The following is a 19,150-nucleotide window of genomic DNA, read 5'->3' as shown; positions in this document are numbered from 1 at the left end:
AGGAAAACTACAATTTCATCTTTATATTAAAATAGCTTAAGAGACCTCTGCTGCTTCTTTGGAAATGACCGACTGTGTTATGAGCCATGAGGCATTGGATTCAACTTTTATAGTGTTACCATATGGCCGCTTTTACCAATCTTTGTATTGACCTATTATTGACTGAAAATTTGGTGGCAGACTCTGGGGAGCAAGTGAAGGTGAGGGACAAAACCTTTTTCTCACCCCCCTTTTTTCTTCTTTTTGTGTGGGGTTTTTCTTCTTAATTTTTGGGGGAGGGTTAACAATATTATACATCCCATACAGTAGATATATAAAGGCTAATTTTGTTTAAGAGCTTATTCCGTATGCTTTTTGGAAAATTATTCCTAATTATAATAATTTGCCCCCCCTTACTAGAAACTATTGAAGTATATGCCATTATATATAGATACTGGTTAATATAAGGCCCTTTTTGAGGTCTCTTAAACTATTTTAATATAAACATGATATAGTCGTTTCTCCTGTTTCCTCCCTCCTCCCATTTGGGGTGGGGGTGGACATATGGGTGTGTAATGTGGTATCTATCTCTGGCAGTAGACATCAGAGTACATTATTGTGAATGAACCAAATAGCAATTTTATCATCTAAGTGAATATTGTGGTAAGATTTTTTACAAAATATCTTTGTAATGTGTATAGATGGCTGTAATATCTTCATGTAGACATATATATATATCTGTTACTGTGAAGATATGTATATGTTTTTGTAGACGACCCCCCAAAGCCTTTGAAGAAGCAGATGTGGACTGCGAAACGCATTGGCGTTTACAGCGGGATAGGGAATCGTCAAATCTTCATATTATGCAAATTGTGGTCATGTGTTATTAATCATCTATTAATTAAGTGCTGGAATTGATGGTCCACCGTTTTAATGGACTTGAATAAATAAATATAATTTTATAGTCAATCTTTGCCTTTGTTTCTTAGCACAGTGCCTTTAAAGTCCCTATCCTTGGAGGTTGCGCCGTCCTGTATTTTGTATTGTAGTTTGGGATGTGGCCCTATGCGTTTATCCCGAGTGATAGGCTATGTTTTTCAGTTAAGGTTAGTGTTCATGATTCAACAATAAAACAATAAAAATGCTAGGCAAAACAGGCATCCATGGGAGAGTTCCAAGGCGAAAGCCACTGCTGAGCGAAAAGAACACAAAGGCTCATCTCACACTTCCCAAAAAACATCTTGATTATCCCCAAGGCTTTTGTGCAAATACTCTGTGGACTGATGAGATAAAAGTTAAACATTTTGGAAGGTGCGTGGCCCATTACATCTAGTGTAAAACTAACAGAGCATTTCATAAAAAGAACATCATATCAACAATCAAACATGGTGGTGGCAGTGTGATAGTCTGGGGTTGTTTTACAGCTTCAGGACCTGGATGACGTGCCATAATTGATGGAACCATGAATTCTACACTCTACCAGAAAATCCTGTATGAAAATGTCCAGCCATCAGTTTTTGACCTCAAGCTCAAGCACACTTAGGTTGTGCAGTAGTACAATGATCCAAAACACACCTCTGAATGGCTCAAAAAAAAAAACAAAATTAAGGTTTTGGAGTAGTCAAAGTCCAGACATAAACCAATTGAGATGCAGTGGCACCATCTTAAACAGGGCATTCATGCTCAAAGAGCCTCCAATATAGCTGAGTTAAAATAATTATGCAAAGAAGAGTGTGCAAACATTCTTCCACAGCGATGTGAAAGACTCACTGCCAGGTATCGCAAATGCTTGACTGCAGTTGTTGCCGCCAAGGGTGCCACAGCCAGTTATTAGGTTTAGGGGGAAATTACTTTTTCACATAGGGTCAGGCAAGTTTGGGCAGCTTTTACTAAATTAAATCATTGTTTAAAAACTGCAATTTGTATTCACTCGGTTTATCTTTGTGTAATTTTTAAACTTGTTTGATAATCTGAATCATTTAAGTGTGACAAATATGCAAAAAAAATCAGGATGGGGGAAAAGACTTTTTTTACAGCACTGTAAATGAACCAAAAGCAGGAGGGTAGTGTGAATGTAGCCTAATAATTTATGTGACTGGAGAATGATTGAACAAAAGAATAAAAAGGAACATTTTCTGTTTTACTATTAATGTTAGCCCTCACTTGAAGCAACTCTGTCCAAGGACAGTCCTATTGTACAAAAAAATATGTCCATCATCTCAGTATTGCTTGCATAGGCTTGGTGGCCAACTTTCCCATTTATAAGGCCACAAAATTAAAGATCTGACTTGACTCAAACAAGAATTTTCTTGCCAACATTTTATTGCAGCTAGTGACGCTTACCCTTCTACATGGGAAACGCAATGAACACCCACAGGTTACTGAAATCTTATAAATTGTTAGAACATGTATGAGTGTAATAATGAGTATGACTTAAGCATGCAAGGGCTCTTATATTACCAATTTAAAATAGGTGATGGTGGTATTAGCCAATGTATAGACACCTTCAGGCAAGCCAAACACTATGTAATCTGTCCACCCAATGTGCCTTGTGCACAGGTTGTGAGGGAGCAAATCTGTAAGTTCTATTCATTCACCACATCTACCAAATTTCCCACAAAGGCCACCAAGTAATAAGGGTTGATCATATATGTACATGTGGGCAAGTTTCCAACCTAGCAGTTCCATACCCAAGTTGGCGTTGATTGAGCAGAGCAGTAATTTAGGACTTGTGCAAGGCACAATTATCTGACCTGATGATATATCGAAAAGAGGGAGAGGAAGTCAAGAGGAACATGGTTTCTCTATGATATCCTGGGTCACTGGGAAAGCTATCTTAAATGGTGCCACCCCATGTGATTTTGGGACAGACAGAATCTATTGAATACTCTGGCCCTTTGGCATGATGTGCATTCCGCGTGCGGGTAGTGTAGGGACAGGTCACCTGTCTGTCACGGACAGGGACTAGCAGTAGGGAGAGGTTCCAGATGAGTAAGGGTAGAGACATGCCATCCTTCTTGGAAGCCTCTGCATTTGGGTACAGACTGGTCTGGCCACATGCTGTCCCTCAAGACAGACCCTGTCAGCACATCTGAGGCCTGCTCTGATACATATCACTGTTACATCCTGTGAGTGTTCCCGGTTCGGTGCCTTCCCACCAGGTTTGTTGTGAAGTGTGAACTTTAACTTTAATAAATGTTCTGTTTCCTGCAACTGGACTCTGAGGGGTTGATTTACCAAAGGCAAATAGACTGTGCACTTTGCAAAGTGCAGTTGCACTCTGCAAGAACAGTTGCTCCAGAGATTAGTAAATGAGTAGAAGCTCTGAGTGCCATCATCCAATCATTTGCAAGCACAAATGCTGTTTTTTAATTTTCCTTGCACCTGATTGGGTATTCTTTGCAAAGAAGAGCTTTACCTAATTTACTAAGCTCTGGAGCAATCGCACATTCAGAGTGAAACTGCACTTTGCAAAGTGCACAGTCTATTTGCCTTTTGTAAATCAACCCCTGAGTATTTACTGCAGCTGCACCACAGTGCACCTCCTCCACAAGTCTTATTCAGAGGCTGCTATAACAATTTGCTTTCTAAGTTCTTGATAGTATATGCAGATTTGATGGTTAGCACCACTTAATTGTGGATGGAGTAGATGGTACGTAACCTTTTTTTTTTAAGTTTTAATCTGTCCACATGATAAAATCTATTCGGCCTTTGTAAGATCTAGCTTCAGGGGGCCCATACACTGCACCTTTTTGCTATAGATGCAAAGAAGAACTTTTGATTACTGGATATGCTTATATTGGAAAAAGCAATGTTTACAGTAGGTGTTGTTCTAGTTATGTTTTATTGTTCCAATCTTTTAGAATGTCCTGCAACTGGATTTAAAAAGTATCTATTCAATCCTTTCATTATGTATATGCAAAAGTAATGTAATATGAGTTCATGTCACAGTGAAAGGGTAGAGATGGAGGAGGAGGAAGGGGGGAAAGTATCTAAGGGTCTAAAACAGGAGTTAAAGACATATTAGAGTATACCTTCTATTTAAATGTTTAGAGTAGGCCAGAGAAGTTTTCATAAGAGGGCAACTTACCAGCCAGCCTAAATCCCGAAAACTGACATAAAGCTCATGTCGTTTACATACTTGTCTGCCATCAGGAACATGTACATGGTCTGAAATGACATATTGTACAACATAAGGTAACCTGTTTTAAATTACATTCAAAAAACAAAAGCGACTGTGCCACCAAAAAAAATAGTGAATGGACTTACAGAAGATTACTACCGTATTTTTTGCCGTATAAGACACACTTTTTCTTCCCCAAAACTGGGGGGGAAAAGTTGGTGCGTCTTATACGACAAATAGAGAGAGAATCCGTGAGGCGCGGCCACGGCCGTAGAAAAGGCCGCGGCTTTGGCCTATCTCTGGAGCGGTCGGCCATCTTAGTACACCCGGCGGTGCGCGCTGACGTCATCACCCCCTCTGCTCGTGGATCCTGCCATAGCGCAGATCTACAACAACAGGTGAGGAGCGGGGCAATGCAATGTTACTGGCTATTACTACTATGTTGGGGGAAATGTTACTGGCTATTATTACTAATGTGGGGGCAATGTTACTGGCTATTATTACTAATGTGGGGGCAATGTTACTGGCTATTATTACTAATGTGGGGGCAATGTTACTGGCTATTATTACTAATGTGGGGGCAATGTTACTGGCTAATATTACTAATGTGGGGGCAATGTTGCACTGGAACAGTGATGGTGATGACGAGTGGGGGGCAATGGTGGACTTTACAGTGATGAGTGGGGGCAATGGTGGACATTACGTGATGAGTGGGGGCAATGGTGAACATTACGTGATGAGTGGGGGCAATGGTGGATGATGTATTAAACAAAAAGACAAAACGTATGTTTGTCTTGTTGTTTTTTTTTACTGATCCGAAAAAGATCCGATCCGTGACTCCTGATCCGTGGAACAATCCGAACCGTGAGTTCTTTCATTTCTGGATTTGTTACATGGTTGGCATAAAATTGTTCTTAAACTGCTGATAACATTATACAGTTGATATAAAATATTTTACTACAGTATTGGGTTCAGAATCTTTTTTTTCCAGATTTTCCTCCTTTCAAATTGGGTGCGTCTTATATTCCGGAGCGTCTTATATGGCGAAAAATACGGTAATTAAAGGAATAAAGGAAATTTTTAAATCTGATTAAAGGGCAAGTCAACACAAAACTGAACATAGCAATCCAAACACCCAAAGTTGGACATTCACAGTGCTATGCCTCGACAGAGATCTCATCACTGGAGTCAGTGGGTGAAGCCATATATCCCAACTGTACTTGTAACTGAAATTTAAACTTTGGGTGCACTGGCCTTTAGACCTATGGTGTAGAAGTACGGAGGTTGCCTTTGCTTGGTTTTGCTTTTATTTATCCTGGTCCCTTGGCTGTCATGTTGATTCAAAGGGAGGTCACCAATGACAACCTCTGTATATCCCTCAGTACTGGTAGGTTGGCCATACATTATACAATCTTGTTGTACAATATCTGTACAATCCCCTTTAGATTTACCAAAACGATGTAATAGGATGAAAAACCTAAACAACTCATCCAATTTTCATCAAATCAGGCAGGACCATGTATTACAATAAGAATGTATGCTCACCTTTACAATGCACCTATGTCCCCCTCCAAGTTAACCTGCTGTTACATCCAGATCAATGACTGACAAGCAACTGTTGCTTCAATCTAAACATACTACACCTGGGATTTTTACCATACCTGGCAGTTTAGCTCAACTGCCACATTTACCTATGGAGCCACTGCCAGAAGGACTCGCAAAAACTAGGGCTTTGTTAGACATAGAAAGCAGGCACTAAGCCTACAGCTTGTTCAGATGTGGGTTCTATATCTAATAAGAACCTAGTTTTGGGCAGCACTGCAAGCTGTTCTGGTTGTAGCTCAAAAGGTAGTGTCGGCTCTGCCGGTTAAGGGCCTGGTCACTTTATCTGAAATATCCCTACTTTTTTGGCAGGCCTCATAAGCAGCTTTGGCTGTAGCTCTGTGGGTAAATGCACCCTTTGAAGAAACGTGAGTTTGAATCCTGGGTTTACCATTCTAAATTTGAAGTGGGAATTGATTGGAGTTGAACTGGGTGCTGCAATGAGCAGGCAGGGGTTCAGGGTTGGGGAGAGTGAAAGTGTGGGTGGGGGGATTGGTTGGGGACATGGAAGTAATAGGGGCTGCTGTGCTACATGGGGTTGGGAGATGTGGATGCTGTGGGATTGACATGAGCAAGCTAAAACAGGAGCTCAGTGGTGGGAAAAATATGTGTGCATAGTGACATGGGTTTGGAGGCATCTGGTAGGGGGAGACAGTATAAGAAGGGTGTTGGGATGAGGATAACATGGCAATGGTGGGGGTAGCAGGAAGGGCTGTGGAATGCAGACAGAAGCTGAGTGACATGGCAATAGCCTATCAGAGAGAGCATTGGCAGGCTAAAACAGGGGTAATTCACTGGTGGGGTAAATATAAATCATGGATGTGTAGCCACACAGGGTGGGAAAAGCTAACATCATAGGAGCAGAGAGTGTTGGCTTAGGGAATCTGGATGACAGATGGGTTTGGGTAGTGTAGAATTTTCTGTGACACATATAATAATTTTTAGTGTCTTTAGGCGATTTCAGATAATTAAAGAGGCGGCGAATAAAGTGTGATTTTATTGCATCACACAATGGCTTAAAAATACAAAGTAAAATGTATCATGAATAACAGCTCAGTGTAGGTAAAACAAAAATATAAAAAAAACGTAAAGATGTGTCAACCTTAGAGTCATGCCTGTCCTCCATGTGCCTCCTGTTCAATGCTGCAAGAGTTTGAGCAAGAAGAAGGAAGTGATGTGATCTTAGGTCTAAGAGAAGGCACTGTTTCAGCTTGTCAGTATGTGAATAACCATACAAATGTGTCTTCATGCTTTGCTTGTGTCTGCATTTGTGTGAATGGACAGACATGTATATGTATGTGTTGTGTGTCGTGTGTCCTTTGCATCTCTTAGGGTGTATTTTTATGTTACATGTAGATGTCATAATTCTCATACCTCAGAACCTTGTATGGCAAACAATTCTGCTTAGTACAGCGATTTCATTGAAGGGAGGTGATACTACATATATGGTCTTTTGATTGACAAGCCTATATGTAACACTATTCTTGATCTGAAACGTGGCTTCATAAGTAAAAGATGACAATGTTGCATCAGTCTACTCATGTGACCAGTTTCTCTATTCATAGGATAGTATAACTAAAAATCTATCTTTACAACATAATATCTCAATAATGTTGTATAACCAAAAATCTAGTTATATAACACATATTAGCAAGTTATAAAACATAAATTAAATACACACAGATACTACTAGAATATATTATTTCATACTAATTCTATTTTGGTTCACTTCTGACTCCCATGACATCCTATACCAGAGATCTTCTAACCAGCTATGCCCATCTATAGAAATGTCCTAAATACTCAGCTTCTAGCTAGTTAACTTAACTTCAAATACGCTGACATTTTTCTGGCTCAGCTAAAACCGAAGAATTCAACACTATCGCTTGTTCAAGGCCAACCACACATTTAAATATTAATTATAATTAATCATAAAAAACAAATATTTTGCAAGCTTGCCATAAATATAAGTCCTATAAGTGCCGAATTATGAATTTGGAATTACTGTTTAACAGGTAGAGAGCAGGGTAACAATGGTGTGGTCCTGAGGTGAACAGCTGTTGGAGAGGAGGGCAGTTTGGGGTGACCTTCCCCAACACCTGGAGGGGTTCATTGGTGTAGAGCAGTGGTTCTCAACCTGTGGGTTGCGACCCCTTTGGGGGTCGAATGACCTTTCACAGGGGTCCCCTAAGACCATCAGAAAACACATATTTCCGATGTGTAAAGAGCAGCTACTGAGTAGAAAGCAGCTGCTGTGTTGAAAGCAGCTACTCTGTTAAAAGCAGCTACTGTGTTGAAAGCAGCAGTATTGGAGGTAAAACGACAATCATGAATTATAATTACTGGGTAAATAATTTTATGGTTGGGGGTCACCACAACATGAGGAACTGTATTAAAGGGTCACGGCATTAGGAAGGTTGAGAACCACTGGTGTAGAGGGATGCAGTGACTCAAGGGTACTAGGAGTGAGGAGTACTTCTGGATGACAGGGAATGCAAAATGAGGGGTGCAGGGGTAACATGGGGAGAGCTGATGATGATGGCCTGTTAATGCTCCCCTGACGGAACCCATCACCCCTCCCAATGATACCGTGTACTTCTAACACTCCTGCTATCGAAGCTCCCCTCTATGGTACCCTGCACCTCTGATACTGCTACCTCCTATCTTTTAGCACCCCTGTTCCTTGCACCTTCATATTACCCCAGAGTGCTTGCTCACCAGGTCCTCCATTTTCCTCTGCACACGCTCCCCCCATCTCCCAGTACTCCCCTGGCATTCCTCACCCTTGCCATTGAATCCTTCTCCTTAGATGTTAGGGAGTCATCCCCCAAACAACTGACACAACACTGCCCTACCGCCCCCTTGCTGCACCCATAATACAGCCCCCCCCCCCTTTGTAACTTTCATTGCATTTCAATTCCAAATCCCCCAATCCCCTACCTGAATATGATAGCTGCATCCAAGTCAATTACAAGCAATTGTTGCTTTAATCATAGCATACTGCATCTTCTTCTCTACAGCATCATCATTGTTTGACATTGAAGGAATAAAACAAATGCTCAAATGTATTAGCTGCGAGTGTCAAACTAAAAAACTGAACTGAAAGTGGCATTGAAACATAGTGTAAATATATTTTAGCTACACAAAATAAGTTTATACTGAAGTGATCGACAACAAATAAACACTGGAATAAAAAGAATAAAAACTATTTATCAAGTCACACACACTACAGATTGCATTGTAAAGTTTTTTGTAAACGGGTTTCTACTTGTAAGCAGTTTTTGTATATTTATGTTACTTTTGCCTGGTTCTTGGATGCACTCTTATTTATATTGCTTTAGTTATGAAAACATGCTCCACAGTTCCTCGCTCTAACTCAAGGGCACAATTTATCAAGCCTCATTGGAAAATAAACATCACACTTATAGGACCGTAAAACAAAAATGATAATCTCACATTTTTTGTATGTTGCAAAAAGTTAGTTTAAAAGAAAGTGCTATGAAAAAACATTTTGAAGTGCGTTTAAATCATTTTTACATAGAATTGGATTAAATACCCAAGTGTTTTCTGATATCAACGTCCTGTAGTCCCCTGTACAGCAGCACTTTCCCAGAAGGAGGGAAGGGAGGGTTAGAAAGCTGAGCCAGAAAGCAGAGTTCTGTTGCTTTGCATAGTGCTCCCTATGAAGAGTTTGAACATGATTATGTGGAGAAGGGAGAGAGGTGGTCAACGCAGAAGTCTGCTACTTTTTTTTTCATTGCCCAGTCATAGGTTGATGACTAAGCGGTATTGTTTAACTGTGGTGGAGAAAACTGAGGTCACCGACTTGGCTATGCTGTCTGACAAGTGTCCAAGTGCACAAGGCTGTGACTGTGATTTATGCTATGATTGGAGAATTTCCTACACTCACTACAACAAACTGGGGATGGGGGTGTGGCCATATTAAAAGGAGCGTGGTTTTTTTATTGCCCTAAAATTTTACATTTAGCAGAACAACATCTTTCTTGTGGACGTGGTATACTTGGATTTTGCAAAAGCGTTTGACACAGCTCCCCACACACGGCTAATGTGTAAGGTAAAGTCTACAGGCTTGGAAAAATCTGTATGTAAATGGATAGAAAACTGGCTAAAAGATCGTATTCAGAGAGTAGTGGTTAATGATTCATACTCTGAATGGTCTAGGGTTGTCAGTGGTGTACCCCAAGGTTCAGTGTTGGGACCCTTACTTTTTAATATATTTATAAATGATATAGGGTCTGGGATTAAAAATCCCATTTCAGGTCTTTGCAGATGGCACCAAGCTGTGCAGTGGAATAACGTCCTTACAGGATGTCTTCAACTTACAAGCCGACCTCAATGCACTGTGTAATTGGGCAACTATGTGGCAAATGAGGTTTAATGTTGATAAATGTAAGGTGATGCACTTGGGGAATAAGAATATACATGCATCATACATACTGGGGGGGTACAACTGGGGGAATCAATGGTGAAGAAGGATCTGGGAGTTCTGGTAGATCACAAGCTTAATAATGGCATGCAATGCCAAGCTGCGGAGAGCAAAATCCTCTCTTGTATTAAAAGAGGTATAGACTCCAGAGAGAGATATCATATTACCCCTGTACAAATCATTAGTAATGCCTCATCTGGAATATGCAGTTCAGTTTTGGGCATCATTTCACAAAAAGAACATTGGGGAACTGGAGAAAGTACAGAGAAGGGCAACTAAACTGATAAGAGGCATGGAGGAGATCAGATATGAGGAAAAATTAGAGGAACTGAATTTATTCTCTCTTAAGAAGAGGAGATTAAGGGGGAGATACTGTATGATCAACATGTCTCCATATTCTTTTTTTCCCCATAAAGTTTTGATTGAAAAATTTCACATAACATACACATAATTTGCCAAGAGGCACTATAGAGAAAGTACATAGCCATAATAGATACCAATCCAGCCGAATACCTTTTTTAGTCTACTGTGATTTGACTATCTATTAAAGGGTTCTTTATGGTCCCACTGTAAGTAGGAACTTAATCGCCCTCTCTTAATCGCTCCTGAGATTGGCTAAAAACTATGGACTATGGGATTTGTAGAGTGCAAAGAACAGTGCACATGATCACAACTAATATTTACCACTCATTCCAAACAAACAAAAGTGAGGTGGAAAGGGAAAAGTTGAGTAGCTTATGGAGGACATTACAAAGAGGTAAAAAAACACAGTAAGAAATTGTTTAATGAAAAATAGATTACAGGACCATTAAGTAGTGAATATGAACAGTATATATATATTACTGTGCAAATGCTTAAAAAAATTGTCGGGCTTTTTTTTCATAGTGCAAAGAATAAAAAAAGCACAGATGATTAAATACCACTGAAAGAAAGCTCAATTTGTGGGAAAAAAGGACGTAAATTTCATTTGGGTGCAGCATTGCATGACCGTGCAATTGTCACTTAAAGTAACGCAGCGCCGTAACTAGAAAAATGGCCTGGTCAGAAAGGGGGGGGGGTAAATCCTCAGGAGGGCAAGTGGTTAATGAGTGTTAATAGTTTATTTTTTTTTATCAATTAACAAAATATAAAGTGAATGAACAGAAGAGAAATCCAAATCAAAATAATATTTGAAGTCACCACCCTTTGGCTTCAAACCAGTGTCAATTCTTTTACACGCAGTGTTGTTTCTAAAGGACCTTGGTAGGTAGGTTATTCCAAACATCTTGGAGAACTATCCAGTGATCTTCTGTGGATGTAGGCTGCCTCAAATCTTTCTTGTCTCTTCATGAAACCCTAGACAGACTCCATGATGTTGAGATCAGGGCTCTGTGGGGACCAAACCATCATTTCCAGGACTCCTTGTTCTTCTTTACACTGAAATTAGTTCTTAACCACTTGTACTTATTCCCCCTTCCTGCCCAGGCCAATTTCAGTTTTCAGCGCAGTCGCACTTTGAATGACAATTGTGCGGTTATGCAACACTGTACCCATATGAAATTTTTATCATTTTTTCACAAAAATTGAGCTTTCTTTTGCTGGTATTTAATTGCCGCTGGTTGTTTCATTTTTTGCACTATAAACAAAAAAAGAACAAAAAATTTGAAATAAAAAAGTTTTTCTTTGTTTCTATTATAAAATTTTGCAAACAGGTAATTTTTCTCCTTCAGTGATGTGTGTTGATGGGACTGCATGGATGGGCACTGATAGGCAGCACTGATGAGGTGGCACCGATAGGCAGCACTGATAGGTGGCACTGATAGGCAGCTCTGATATGTGGCACTGATAGGTGACACTGATGAGCTGGTGCTGATGAGGCGGCACTGATGATGCTGCATTGATATGCAACAATAATGGCCACTGATAAGCGGCACTGATGGGCACTGATAGGCGGCACTGACTGACGGCACTGACTGGCGGCACTGACTGACGGCACTGACTGGCGGCACTGCTGGGCAGCACTGATGGGTGGCACTGCTGGGTGGCACTGCTGGCCACAGTTGGGTGACACTACTAGGCACTGATGGGCACTGGTGGGTGGCACTACTAGGCACTGATGGGCACAGGTGGGTGGCACTGATGGGCACAGGTGGTTGGCACTACTGGGCACTTGTGGGCAGCACTGCTGGGCACAGGCGGGCGGCACTGGTGGGTGGCACTGCTGGGCACTGGTCATCAGTGCCCTGATGATTGGTGCTGATCCGTCCTCTGACAATTGCCGGTTATCGGCAAAGTGTATCCGATAACCGGCAACTTCATTTACCGGTGATCTGCTGTGTTATTGGACACGCTGATCACGTGGTAAAAGGCTGCTGTGATTGGCCTTTTCCCACATCACGTAAACCAGCTGTGTCCATAGGACACAGCAATTACGGAGATCATCCCAGAACTGGACAACTGCGCTGTAGCCGTCATTCGGCTATACCGCAGTTGGCAAGTGGTTAAAGCAGAGCTCCACCCAAATGGGGAAGTTCTGGTCTGCTCACCACGAGGAATTTGCACCATTGGGGAGTTGGAGCAGGTCCCCAATTTTGATGGGTCCCCCTTCTCACTTCTGCTGTGATCACCTAGGTGATCGGTTGCGGAAGTTGTCCTTCCCTCCCTCCCTCCCTCCCTGTAGTCTTCTGAGACACAGGACAGGTCCCAGAAGACTACAGGACCATTCACAAGGTGCATTAGGCACCTGACTGTGAAGCCGCAAGCTGTCACAGCCGGGTGCCCACACTTAAGATGCCGGAACTGGGGAGAAAGGATGGATGTTGAAACCGGCTGCGGTGAGGACACCGTGGGATCGAGGGACAGGTGAGTGGCTGTTTTTATAGTTTTTGCAGCTGCTGACTTTTTTTTTGACTAGCGCACCACTTTAATGGCATTGGCTGTATGTTTGGGATCATTGTCCTGCTGCAGAATAAATTTGTGGCCCAATCACACTCCTCCCTGATGGTATGGCATGATGGATAAATATCTGCCTGTATTTCTCAACATTGATTAGATTTATATTTTTCTGTTCACTCACTTTGCATTTTGTAAATTGACATAAGATAAACAATTAAATATATATTTGTGAAAGTATTCTTACTTTACAACATTTCTTCACAACTGCCTAAAACGTTTGCACAGCACTGTAATATATATATATATATATATATATATATCTGTATATTTTTGGATAATAAGAATATCGTTTAGTGTCACTTTAATTTTATGATTCTACATTAACAGGTCAAATGTACAGTTTTTATAATATTTATGGTGGGGCTGTGCTATGACACTTTACATAGTACCATTCCCTTCCCCTGTTCTTACCAAATACACCAGGAAGTTTATTGGGATGTGGTAAGTCACTGTGTTTCTTCTGTTGCCGTTTCTTCAGCTGCTTTACTGCTCTTGTAGATCTGATCTGATTTCTATTTGCCTGGAAAAATGTAACCATAAACGGTTGTTTGGAGCGGGGTGCACGTCTTCCTAAGATGCCTGCCAGACTTGGATCAATGCTTTGCCCTGTTACATTAAAGAACACAGCGATATAATCAAAAATACTTTGAATGGATGCATTTTAATAGAAAAGACTAAGCAATGAAAAAAGCTTCAGTGGCTTAAGTATTCAGAACTGTTCTTCTCAACTTTGTCAACAGCTGATTTGTAGGGGTTCCATGCATGGAGATCACAGACATCTCACCTCATCAGAGAATGAAAGCAGTTTATAGTGTTTTTCTGAAATTGTAATACCCTTTATGTGTAGTGGCGGATTACCAAATAGGCAGAATTGGCACCGGCCTATGGGCCTCACGCCGTTTAAAGGCCCTGCAATAACAAATCAAAATAATATTGATTTGATCTTGAAAGAAAATCACAGTGAAGCTTTCTTAAACCAAAGAAAGTAAATGTTTAAAATGTTGTTTATTTATGAAAATGAACAGTTTCTTACTTTTGTTTAATAATATTATGTAAAATGTTTCATATTATTTAATAGTTATTGTTTATAATATGTTTATTTGTTTAAGAACATTTATAATTGCTAATGCTTGTTTTGTGAAAGAAAATTGGTTTATTAAAATTGTTGGTTGGAAAAATAAAAAATGTATTAGAAGATATTTTGCAAGGGGGGGGCAAGATTTCCTATGCCTAGGGACCTCCACAGAGCACTGTTTCTGTGTATGGCTTAGGTCAACTTGTTGGTTCTGTCACTGTACCATCACTGTACAAATAAGGGAAGAGAGGGCGCACCAGGCTAGTGTATTACCTGAGAAGTAATGTTTATTAGATCTGAAGTTGATATATACTCACAAAAAATTTAGTATCAATGTCAAAAGCGACCAAATCACCAGGTCAGCTCCCAAACGTGAAAAGACCCTCAAAATGTTGACGCATTTCGAGGTGCGATCCCCTCTTCCTCAGAGCTGCTGTCTCTGGTTGCAGAAAGGCAGAAAGGAGACCGAGATCTGTAGCAATTACAAAGAAAAAAAATCTTTCCCCAGCCAAGAGGATTATTTCTTCACTTTTTCTTTTTGACTGCTACAGATTGCAGTCTCCTCTCTGCCTCTCTGCAACCTGGGACAACCATGTTTATGTTGTCCCAGGTTCAAATCCAGGCTCCTTCTGGATGATTCCTCTGACTGGGATGGCTGTGTGTGCAGGGAGGGGTTCAGCGGTGCCCACTAGAAGGACTTGGCTGTATGTACTGAATGTGCCATCTTTTATTAACAATTGCTATATTGGGATGTCTCTTTGCTGGATTATCTCTTTGCCATATGGGGATGTCTCTTTGCTGGACTGGGCGGTCTCTTTACTGGATTAGGCTGTCTCTTTGCGATATGGGGATGTCTCATTGCTGGATTGGGTGGCCTTTTTGCTGGATTAGGCTGTCTCTTTGCTATATGGGGATGTCTGTTTACTTAATATATGGAGATGTCTCTTTACTGGATTGGGGTGTCTCTCTGCTAAATATATGGGGATGTCTCTTTGCTGGATTAGGCTGTCTCATTGCTATACAGGGATGTCTCGTTGCTGGATTGGGTGGTCTCTTTGCTGGATTAGGCTGTCTCTTTGCTATATGGTGATGTCTCTTTACTGAATATATGGTGCTGTCTCTTTTCTGGATTGGGATGTCTCTTTGTTGAATATATGGAACTGTCTGTTTGCTGGATTGGGATGTCTCTTTCCTGAATTTATTGGGATATCTCTTTGCTGGACTGGGCCATTTCTTTGTTGAATATATGTGGCAGTCTCTTTGCTGGACTGGTGCATTTCTTTGCTGGATTGGGCAGTCTCCTTGCTGAATACATTGGGCAGTCTCTTTGCTGAATATATGGGGATGTCTCTTTTCTGAATATATTGCGCTGTCTCTTTGCTGGATTGGGCTGTCTCTTTGCTGAATATATGGGGGTGTCCCTTTGTTGGATTGGGCTGTCTCTTTGCTGTATATATGAGAATGTCTGTTTGCTGGATTGGGCTGTCTCTTTGCTGAATATATGGGAATGATTGTTTGCTGTATTGGGCCATCTCTTTGCTAAATATATGGCGATGTATCTTTGCTGGCTTGGGCTATCTCTTTGCTGGGTACATGGGGATGTGTTAGGGATCCCGTTGCCATGCAGTGGTGCTCCGGCTCCCCTCGAGTCGCGGCGGTGCGAGTGCACAGGCACGGGAGCGTGCGGCCACGCATGCGCGGTAGCACAGAAGGTTCACGCATGCGCAGTAGCGGGCTATTTAAACCTGCCTCATATGGAAATCATTGCCTTATGGTCTAAATACGTTCCTGCACAATTTCCTGATTCTGATCCTGATTCCTGCATTTTGTATACCCGCCTAAGTAAGAACTCCGCCTGCACCGACCCCGGCTATCCCTGACCATTCTCCTGCCTGTTCCTCTTGTACTTATCTGCTCGTTTGTTACCGACCCGGCCTGCCTGACTCTGCTGTATTACTCCACCTGCACCTGCACCTGGCCAGCATCCTGTCAGCTACCATATCCACCTACCACTGCACCCACGGCTCTGCATCTGGCCTACATCCGGATCACCGCCATACCTGTCAGCCACCGCATCCACGCACTGGTGCTCGGTCCCAAGACCCACGCCCTGACTGCCGCCACACCTGCTTGCTGCTGCACCTACGTCCCTGCACCCGCACCTGGCTTGTGTCTGGATCTTGTGGGTCCCCAGCTACCTGCTGACAGCTGCAAGACCTACACGGCACTCCTGCCCCTCCTGGCTCTGTTTCCACTTTCAGGGGTTCTGAGCGGGAGCTGCAAGAGGACGCCCTCTCTCCACTTCAGGCTCCCCAACCAGGTACGTGACAGGATGCAATCACTGATGACTTGGAATACACTTTTCATTTTCATATATTTAGCTGAGTGTTAAAATAAAAGTGGATGCACTGAAGGTGGTATGACCAGTGAGCAGATTCGGTGTCACAGCCGGTGGGGGGCCCCTGGAAAATGTTGGTGGTCAGGCCTGGGAGGGCAGGCCTAAAGCTGTGTAAGGGGCCCCAAAATTTTTGATGGATGTCCTGCTAACATTCCACATGTCCCAGGAGGTTACGGGACAAGTCCTACAGCACTATGATCTAGTACAGCGGTTCTCAACCTGGGGGTCGCGACCCCTTTGGGGGTCGAACGACCATTTCCCAGGGGTCGCCTAAGACCATCGGAAAACATATTTCCGATGGTCTTAGGAACCGAGACACCGCTGCTGTCTCCGGCGATGTGTGGGCGGGATGATATGCTGCCCCTGTCACCGCCTCCTCGCCGCTGATTGGCCACCGGAACTGTAGCTCAGGAGAGGCACACAGGCGGCCAATCACCGGCGAGAAGGTGGAGCTTGGAGAGGAGGAGCCGAGCGGCAGCGCGAGGAGATCGAAGAAGATTGAGGGAGCTGCAGGAACGAGTGAAGAGAGAGGCCAGAGAAGGAAGACAGCTGACAGGTAAGTGCAAATTTTGCTGCTGCAGCCAGGTATGCAGGCTGTAGATGGGAGAGGGAGAGAGCGAGCCCAGGCTGGAGCAGGAGTCAGCAAGGTAAGTATCATTGGTGTCAGTGGAAGGGATAGTGCCCCATCATTTGTGTCACTAATACCAACGATGGGGCACTATTCCTGCCCCCACTGACACCAACGATAGTGCACTATTCCTCCCCCCACTGACACCAACGATGGTGCACTATTCCTCCCACTGACACCAACGATGGGGCACTATTCCTCCCCCCACTGACACCAACGATGGTGCACTATTCCTCCCACTGACACCAACGATGGGGCACTATTCCTCCCCCCACTGACACCAACGATGGGGCACTATACCTCCCCCCACTGACACCAACGATGAGACAGTATTCCTCCCCTCACTGACGCCAACGATGGGGCACTATTCCTCCCCCCACTGACGCCAACGATGGGGCACTATTCCTCCCCCCACTGACGCCAACGATGGGGCACTATTCCTCCCCCCACTGACGCCAACGATGGGGCACTATTCCTCCCCCCACTGACACCAACGATGGGGCACTATTCTTCCCCCCACTGACGCCAACGATGGGGCACTATTCCTCCCCCCACTGACGCCAACGATGGGGCACTATTCCTCCCCCCACTGACGCCAACGATGGGGCACTATTCCTCCCCCCACTGACGCCAACGATGGGGCACTATTCCTCCCCCCACTGACGCCAACGATGGGGCACTATTCCTCCCCCCACTGACGCCAATGATGGGGCACTATTCCTCCCCCACTGACGCCAACGATGGGGCACTATTCCTCCCCCCACTGACGCCAACGATGGGGCACTATTCCTCCCCCCACTGACGCCAACAATGGGGCACTATTCCTCCCCCCACTGACGCCAACGATGGGGCACTATTCCTCCCCCCACTGACGCCAACGATGGGGCACTATTCCTCCCCCCACTGACGCCAACGATGGGGCACTATTCCTCCCCCCACTAACGCCAACGATGGGGCACTATTCCTCCCCCCACTGACGCCAACGATGGGGCACTATTCCTCCCCCCACTGACGCCAACGATGGGGCACTATTCCTCCCCCCACTGACGCCAACGATGGGGCACTATTCCTCCCCCCACTGACGCCAACGATGGGGCACTATTCCTCAACCCACTAACGCCAACGATGGGGCACTATTCCTCCCACTGACACCAATGATGGGACACTATTCATCCCACTGACATCAGTGATGGGGCGCTAGTCCTCCCACTGCAAAATTACAGTTATGAAGTAGCAACGAAAATAATTTTATGGTTGGGGGTCACCACAACATGAGGAACTGTATTAAGGAGTCGCGGCATTAGAAAGGTTGAGAACCACTGGTCTAGTACATGTGCAGTGGGGAGACATCAGGAAGTGAGAGCTGGCTTCAACATCCAAGATGGAGCTGCAGGAGATCCTAAGCCTGGTGAAGAGTCAGCTCCAGTGAAAACAACGCTGAACTCCTGAGCTGATAAGTATAAGCTCATTCACACTATATGCAGTTAATTGCCTTTTTCCTCACAGAAAAATGTAGGTAACTGCAATGACATACAAAAAAACAATAGTTTTCTGTGTGTCATGTTTAGACCAGAACATGGTGTTTAACTGCATTCCAGAGCTGTGTGATATTTTGCAACATGTTTGCATACTATTGCACTGCTCTGGATGGCTGTACAGTGACATGGATGAAATGTCACTTTGTGCACTTCAAATAACGTTCACTCCAAAAAAAAGGAGCTGTGTGATGCAATAAAATGTGCATCACACCATGTTTGCATGGTAACATTTGCCTCTGCAAGGCCTGGATTTACCCTGCTGGGGGAATTATTTCCCCTAATGAGGATGTTGCTGTTGGTTACTCTCTATAACAGATCTAGACATACAAAATTGGGGTACATTTTTGGTTTTTGCTTTTAAAGAAGATCTCTAGCCACTTAGTCCTGCTAACACCTTCCCTGAATCCTCCCCTGCATCTATTTTTT

General features: G+C 43.3%; 1 protein-coding gene across 1 annotated transcript in view; it reads right to left on the bottom strand.

The window, feature by feature from the left end:
- The window catches only part of LOC149462646 (bone morphogenetic protein 8B-like), an 87,165-nt gene that overhangs the window by 19,586 nt on the left and 48,429 nt on the right, over positions 1-19,150 (bottom strand). Inside the window, exons 4-5 of the mRNA XM_089676672.1 lie at positions 13,497-13,691; positions 4,070-4,149 (exon numbers count right to left, since the gene is read on the bottom strand). Coding sequence (XP_089532798.1) covers positions 4,070-4,149; positions 13,497-13,691 — 275 coding nt within the window. The remainder of the gene's footprint in view (positions 1-4,069; positions 4,150-13,496; positions 13,692-19,150) is intronic.

Source organism: Staurois parvus, unplaced genomic scaffold (assembly GCF_062004578.1).
Source record: "Staurois parvus isolate SC_StPar_1 unplaced genomic scaffold, SC_StPar_1.0 ptg000172l, whole genome shotgun sequence".
NCBI classification, from domain to species: Eukaryota; Metazoa; Chordata; class Amphibia; order Anura; family Ranidae; genus Staurois; species Staurois parvus.
The sequence above is the reverse complement of the archived record's forward strand: the minus strand, read 5'-3'. Positions and strand labels throughout refer to the sequence as shown.